This window comes from Lactuca sativa, chromosome 3 (assembly GCF_002870075.4).
Source record: "Lactuca sativa cultivar Salinas chromosome 3, Lsat_Salinas_v11, whole genome shotgun sequence".
In the NCBI taxonomy this organism is placed as follows: domain Eukaryota; kingdom Viridiplantae; phylum Streptophyta; class Magnoliopsida; order Asterales; family Asteraceae; genus Lactuca; species Lactuca sativa.
This window is the reverse complement of record NC_056625.2, coordinates 216,125,107-216,132,026: the sequence shown is the minus strand read 5'-3', so window position 1 is coordinate 216,132,026 and position 6,920 is coordinate 216,125,107. Positions and strand designations below refer to the sequence as shown.

The following is a 6,920-nucleotide window of genomic DNA, read 5'->3' as shown; positions in this document are numbered from 1 at the left end:
TCTCAATTTAACTAAAATATTTCCTAAAGATATTTTTATAATCGTTAAAAGCTTTCAAATTTTTAGTTTAAAATAACTTACAATAAAAATAGTTAAAAATAACTCTATATAATGATTATATTGTTACCTTTAAAATCAAAAAAATAATGTTTGATGTTTTAAAAAAATATATAGATATAAATTAAAACGTTAAGCAAATAAATTTTAAAAAATTAACTACCAATAACAAAAATTATAAATAACATTAAACCATATATTATATTTTATTTTATTCATGAGTAACTCGCGGGTAAAAGTCATTCAAACGGTTGAGATTATGTAGTTATAATATATGTATATATTACCATATAATTCAAAATAATAAATATATTATATCAATTTAGTATACGAATTATTATATCAAATTTAATAACAACCTTATTTTTATATTAAAAAAACATATATTTGTACAGATTTCAACTATATAGGTGTTTCTGCGCAACGTGCGGGCATTCGCCTAGTGTAACTATAAAAATGAGTTGGGTGTGGCTCAGATCATTGACAAATTGAAGGAAGGAAGACTTATATGGTATGGACATGTCAAAAGGATGCCTTCATCTTCAACGATAAGGAGGGTAGAACAAATCAGTATTAAAGGTAGAAAGGAGGATATGACGTCCCAAAAGGAAATGTGAAGATAATGTGAGGCCAGACATTGATGAGTGTGCTCTTTTTAAGGACATGACTTTAGATTTGACTAAGTCTAAAGTCCTATTAAATATGCATTTGACTGAAACCATGCTATTTGATTATACATTTAACTGGTGACCGAGTCCTAGCTTCAAAACAGTTAGAAGACAAATCAAATGACCCTTTAATGAGTAGTCTAGCCCTTATATATGTAGTGTTGGTTTTGGTTTTCTGATCTTTCTGTTAAATCATTGTTTATGTTTTACTATTCTCATATACTCAGTTCTCCCTTGTTATCCACTTTTGCAGTTTTCTTGAAGCTCTTGATGATTCTATAAGTTATTAGACATTTTTGTCTTTATACTCAAATCGACTTACCCCCTTTTTGTGTTTGCCCATTTTTAGGTTATCTATTTTAGGCATGTCGAAGGTCTTTTAAAATGATGTAACCTCTCTACCTTCGTAGGAAGCATACTGGTAACATCTACCTCCACATTACCCTATCCAAATAAGATCTTCAAGACTTGTTTTTATTGTTGTGTTAATCAATTTCCTCAAAATGACATTCATTAAGACACCTAAGAAATGTAACTTTTTTTTTTAAAAAGACCATAGAATGCCCACAAAAATTGAATATCTGAACACACCTATTATATCAAATCGTAAAGATCTACTCTAATAAATCAAAATCCTTTTGACATATGTCATTTTGTCATGAGTTTTGATACATGTCATTTTATGGTATTTTCTAAATAAATAATATTCACATATCAATTTATGATTTTTTTCAATTTCCATAAATTAAAATGCCACATAACACTAAGATTTATATTTGTAAAATATTAAATATAATAAATGTGATAAAAATAACAAAGATCGTCTATTAATGGGTAAGAATTTGAATTCATCAATCCATTTACTAATAATAATAAGTTACAATTTTTTTAGATAGGTGATAACTTATTTTGACTAATAAATTATAATACAAATCCTTAAATGTTATTTTTTGAAACATGTTAAAATAAAAATTAGTTAGACATACAAGTTAAACGTTTGATTATCTATTATTTATCATTTTTTTTTATTACTGGCATAAAAACTATCATTAAAACGAATTTTTAATTGTTATTTATTTAATTTTTTTAGTATATCAATAACTATTTTGTTGCAATTTTTTAATATTTGTTTTCTTTGGACATGATTTTCTTTTTTAAAATTTCAGAAGTAAATCACAATATTTATATAAGAATATCATGATAAGTTGAGACTTTTATAGAATTTGTTGTTTTCAAACAAGAAATTCTAAAATAACAAACTTTTCACAATAGATATTCTAAAATGACCATTTTTAATAAATATCACAAACAATCGTAAAATTTGATATTTTATAAAACTTAAAAGTTAAAAATTTATATAGATTTCTGAACTTAATATATATCTACCCTAAAAAATAAAAATATTTTTTTGTTATATGTTATACTCTTATCCATTATGTCACATGTTATTTTGTGGTTATTATTATTATTTTTCCATATGACATTTTATATATTAATCAATTCGTATAGTAACACTAGTCTAATTTAATAGTAACAAGTTAATAACACAAACAAACAAATTAAAGACCTTATAACACCAAAATAAGCTTAATAACTACTTGCATAGCTGTTTAAAGATCAATTCCTACTTTAACCTTTTTGCTTATATTGCTAACTTGCATTTGCCAAAAACGATATTGTTCGGCTATTTTTATTCTGGAGCATTTTCAAAAACTTCCATTTTATTAATATATTTCTTCCTAAGCACGAGTTTATTAGTCAGTCTTGTTAGCAGTTTCCCTGCTTACATGACATATGACGTGTTTAAAATAATGATGTGACATTCACGAGACATTTGATTCTATAAAACCATAAGGTAATTGTCCAAAATTAATGGGTTTATCACTTTATTTTGCGTTTGCAGAAGCAAGGTACTTCCAAAAACTCTTAAACATAAATGCCATTTTAGCAAAAGTTACATAATGGAGCTCTTAATTTGAACCTATTAATACTATATCATTTTATATGTTAAAACGAAGTTCCTAAGTTTAATCAAGCAATCAATCAGTCATGTTTATGACTAATAATTCAAATTTGCATTGGTGAAAAAAAAAAGATTTTATTCAGTTCTCAAAGAAACAAAGCAACATTGCTGATCTAAGGTGGGTCCCATCCAACCTCGTGCTAAATGGCACCATGGTATCCAGCGGTTTCTAGAAGCACCGCTTTTATCTGCTCCGGCAACATCTCCTGCCCTTCCCTACATTGCTGCAACCAGTCATTTATTCATTAGTCTAATCATATCTTATTATAACATGCTACTTTCATTATAGAATGGAAAGCTAAATGCAAGAAATAGGAATGTTGTATGTATTATATCATCCTACTTTTATTCTTTCTATTACAAGATTGTACCTTCAACTTCGTTCATCTACCTAATATAGCATCATAGTTTCAAACTTATTGTTTTTTTTATTGTGACATAATTTAAAAGTTCTAACTTATTATAGGAGTGAAAATTGTTTTTTTATTTGGATGATATTTGCTTTAATTATATAAACTGTTGAAAATAAAAACATTATAATTATAAGAAATAAAAGTAAATTAATTTAAATTAGCATTATAGAATCCTACTTCCATTATTTTTTATCACAACATTGTACTTCAATTTTTTTTTTCTTATTGTACTTCCTAAAATCTACCCAACATTGCACTTTACTTTCAATTTTTTTTCGTATCAAAACATTATACTTGGGACAAATATACACAATCATAACATTGAAAATTATTTTGTATTTTGATGATATTTGCTAGAATCAGGTAGATTCTCAAAATTCAACTTGGTAATCGAGTAGAATGATATAATAATCCAATGGTGTGTGTAGATAACACCAGGCAGTGGGTCCGGGGTCCGGCCCCTCAATTTAGATTATTTTTTTTGGAATCTTTTACAATGTTTTGGACCAATTTTGAAATTTGAACCGGATCCACTTGCTGATTATTGCATTGTACTTCATTTTCTTCTTCTTTAAATCATTATATTTTGAAAAATCTACTCACTATAGTATCATAGTATCATTCTCCTTTTCTACTAAAGTACTAGATTTCGATTTTTTTTCTTATCAAAACGATCTATTTTGAAAATTTTACCCAATATAACATTGTACTTTGAGATTATTTTATAATTTGAAAAACCTAGCTAGTGAAAATTGCTTTGTCCCTAATTAGAAAATATAGTTTTTAATTAAAAAAACAAGAATATTAGTATATTTGCAAATTGCAAGTTACCTGGGCTCGAAATACATCCAAAGCAAAACCATTGAAACAACTTATAACCGCTTGCTGAATATCGAGCCCAAGATTATCTAAAGCCCTCAACGTCGAAAGCAACAGCCCTGGTCGCCGCCCACACAACATGTGGATGTTAACACCCCTCCCTTCTCTCGTCCGCACCTCCACCTACACAAACATTTATGAACATAATCAATACCTTAATCCCATGTTTTAATTAGTCAAAATTCTTAGCTCCGATCATGGTGGCAACTGGTGAGAATCGAAAAGAAGCTACCTTTGCGGGATGGTTTTTGGGGCTGGGGACGGTGGTCGGACATAGTTCTTCTTTCACATGTTGAGGAAGCGCCGGCGGGGTGGGTGTCAATGGATGGAAGCTTGGTGAATTTTGAATTAAAGACCCTTGTGGTGTTGCCTCTAGTTCGTTATGAAGATCGTTGATTCTTTGTAGAAGCTCCTTCAGGTAATCAATGGCGTCACCAAGAATTGAAGCTCTATCCATCTGAAACACAATTCAAATGTTATAATAACAAGAAAAGAATAGATATTTTACATGAAAGTTAACCAGTACCTTGCTGATTTTGGGGACGACGGACCTAAGCATGTAAAGTCTGTCGTTGAGCTTCTTCCTCCGACGTCTCTCCGCCATTAAATTTTTAGCAGGTAGACCCTTCTTCTTCCCTTTCTGATCCCCGGCGCCGATCGTAACAGAGCTCATTGCATTCGAATTGCTTCCGTTTCCGTTTCCATTTGGATGTTCACTGGTGGGTTCGATTTCATCGGAATCGTAATTAAATCCCGATATATCCATGGTAGCTGTTTCGTCAAGCTCGTCCTCCTCCGCTAAGCTCCTCTTCCTCTTCTTATCGATTTCCACTGCACCGCTATTACTCTCTGCTCTCTTCCCCCAATTTGTACCTCCCAATTCCCCTAATTTGAGCGAACTTTGTCGTAACGCAGCCCGTTTTTGAAACAGTGTAGGCTGAGCTCCGACCGGTGGCGAAATGTCAAGTGGCCGTAGAACCTTAGACCTAGCTGCGAACAGAGGATTCATGGGTGCAGCGCCATGAAAACCGTCAAACGCCGTTAACTGCGGATTGAACCCAGGTCCTCCAATGTCGCTCGTGTCGTTGCTATTGTTGGTGGCCGGAAAGTCGGAACTGGAAGAAAGCTCCGGGATGGCGATGTGGGTTTGCGAACATAACCCAGAAAAATTCATCAAATTGGAAGTGTGATTAGGTAAGAAGCCAGGGTCGCATCCGAAATCAAACCCAATGTCATAAGGGTTGTTGAATTTGGGGGGAAAGAAGGGATATGAGTGTGACGGCGAAGGGTCGGGGAGAGAGAACGGGTGGTGGGAATGCGACGGCGAACACGAAGAAGAAGAATCCATAGGTAAGAAGATTGAATTGTTATCAGAAGGATTCGTAGAGAGATTGAGATTGTTGTGTTGATACCACTCGGATTCAAGCATTGATTTCAAGGTGGTGAGAGAAGCGTAAGTGTTGGCGGCTGTGGTTTCTTCGTTGCATGATGTTGCAGCAGCTTCAATTCCAAGAACATGATGGTGATTGGCGGTTGTGGTGGTGGTGGTGGCCGGCGTCCATGAAGATGTTCCAATTTCATCCTGGTTTCCTCCTCCTTCCATCCAAACAGCACCACCGTCGGGCATCATCACCTGGTTGAAGATTCAAATGAAAAATTTAGGGTTTAAATGTATGATTGAATGCAGAGTGGAGAGGAGAGGAGAGTGTTGTTACTGATAACGAACATCGACTGTGTGTACACTGTTTGCTACTGCTTTTCTTGTTTTTAACACCAAGTTTCACTTAATTACTAATTACTTTCGCACACTTCAGTTTTACCCTTTTAAAGCGTTTCAAAATGTTACTTTCAGGGTCATATTCGTAACATACATATAAATGGGTTTTTACTAAAGTATTGTATTTTTCATATTTTGTTTTATTATCATTTTAAAAAATCTATACAACTATCACTGTGAAAATAAACGATTTTTTTTTTTTTTTTATAGTTTGGATAAAATTTTATAATATCGGAACAAGGAGAACCGATATTTAGATAAGACCATATCCAAGTAAATAAATGATAAGATAAAAAAAAATCGAGATAAGATGAATCTAGGGAATTAATTGTGAATGAATTTTGAAGTATGAAAATAGTAGTAGGAGCAGATTTCTCGTGAACACACTTAATTACTCCTAGTCACTTGAATGCTCCCACACTTAACTACCAGTAGCACCCTCCGATTCGTTTCCGTATCTTTCCTTTTGAAAATATTGTGTTTAGCATACGATTAAAGACTGATATTAAAAGGATAAATATGTAAATTCTGTATACCCATACCATTTAAAATTTAATTATGAAATTTATATAAGAACAAGAAAAGAGATGCTGACGTGTAAAGTTTCTTTAGTGGTATATTTATATAATTGAAGTAAAAATGGAATAGTATTTGATTTAAGGTTGTATAAAAATAATAGGAGGCATGCATTTAGGGGAGAATCCAAAAACCAAGCTGCAAAAAATGTAAATGGTGCATGTGGGAGGTGGGAGGTGGGGTCAAGGCTGGGTTTGGGTCTCGTGATGTGTATTCATTTCCAAGACCTCCTTTCCTTTTCCAGTCAGAGCCATTAAATGAAAGAATCCAAGCCAAGCACTCGAGTCCTTTTCTTACCATCACCCTCCTCCAGCGAGGTTCTTTTTTCCACAAAAATCATATCTCTCCATCATCTCATCTCATCCTCCAAGTTAGTGTTACTGTATTTGTGTTAGTGTTACTTAATCAACAAAACCAGAGGATAATACAACTGTGTGAACGAGTAAACCTAAAGATGGTCATGCTGTAATCCCTTTGTTATTTTCTGTTTCTTTGCTTCCATGTATTCTCACCTCTAGTCTACGGCT

General features: G+C 32.5%; 1 protein-coding gene across 1 annotated transcript; it reads right to left on the bottom strand.

Annotated features, from left to right (window-relative positions):
• Window positions 1-2,636: 2,636 nt before the first annotated feature.
• On the bottom strand, window positions 2,637-5,872 carry LOC111916998 (transcription factor ICE1). Its single transcript, XM_052769478.1, has 4 exons — window positions 4,567-5,872; window positions 4,273-4,497; window positions 3,993-4,163; window positions 2,637-2,972 (listed from the first exon to the last, which is right to left on the bottom strand). The coding sequence occupies exons 1-4, from the start codon at window positions 5,668-5,670 to the stop codon at window positions 2,889-2,891; spliced, it is 1,584 nt and encodes a 527-aa protein (XP_052625438.1). The 5' UTR covers window positions 5,671-5,872; the 3' UTR covers window positions 2,637-2,888.
• Window positions 5,873-6,920: the final 1,048 nt, after the last annotated feature.

Bases quoted from the DNA above. Each gene is read 5' to 3' on its own strand.
- LOC111916998 (XM_052769478.1), bottom strand. From the start codon at position 5,670: ATGATGCCCGACGGTGGTGCTGTTTGGATGGAAGGAGGAGGAAACCAG. The intron at 4,164-4,272 runs GTAGCTTCTTTT...ATGTTTGTGTAG, and splicing joins CCAAAAACCATCCCGCAAAG to GTGGAGGTGCGGACGAGAGA. The intron at 2,973-3,992 runs GTAACTTGCAAT...GACTGGTTGCAG, and splicing joins TGGATGTATTTCGAGCCCAG to CAATGTAGGGAAGGGCAGGA.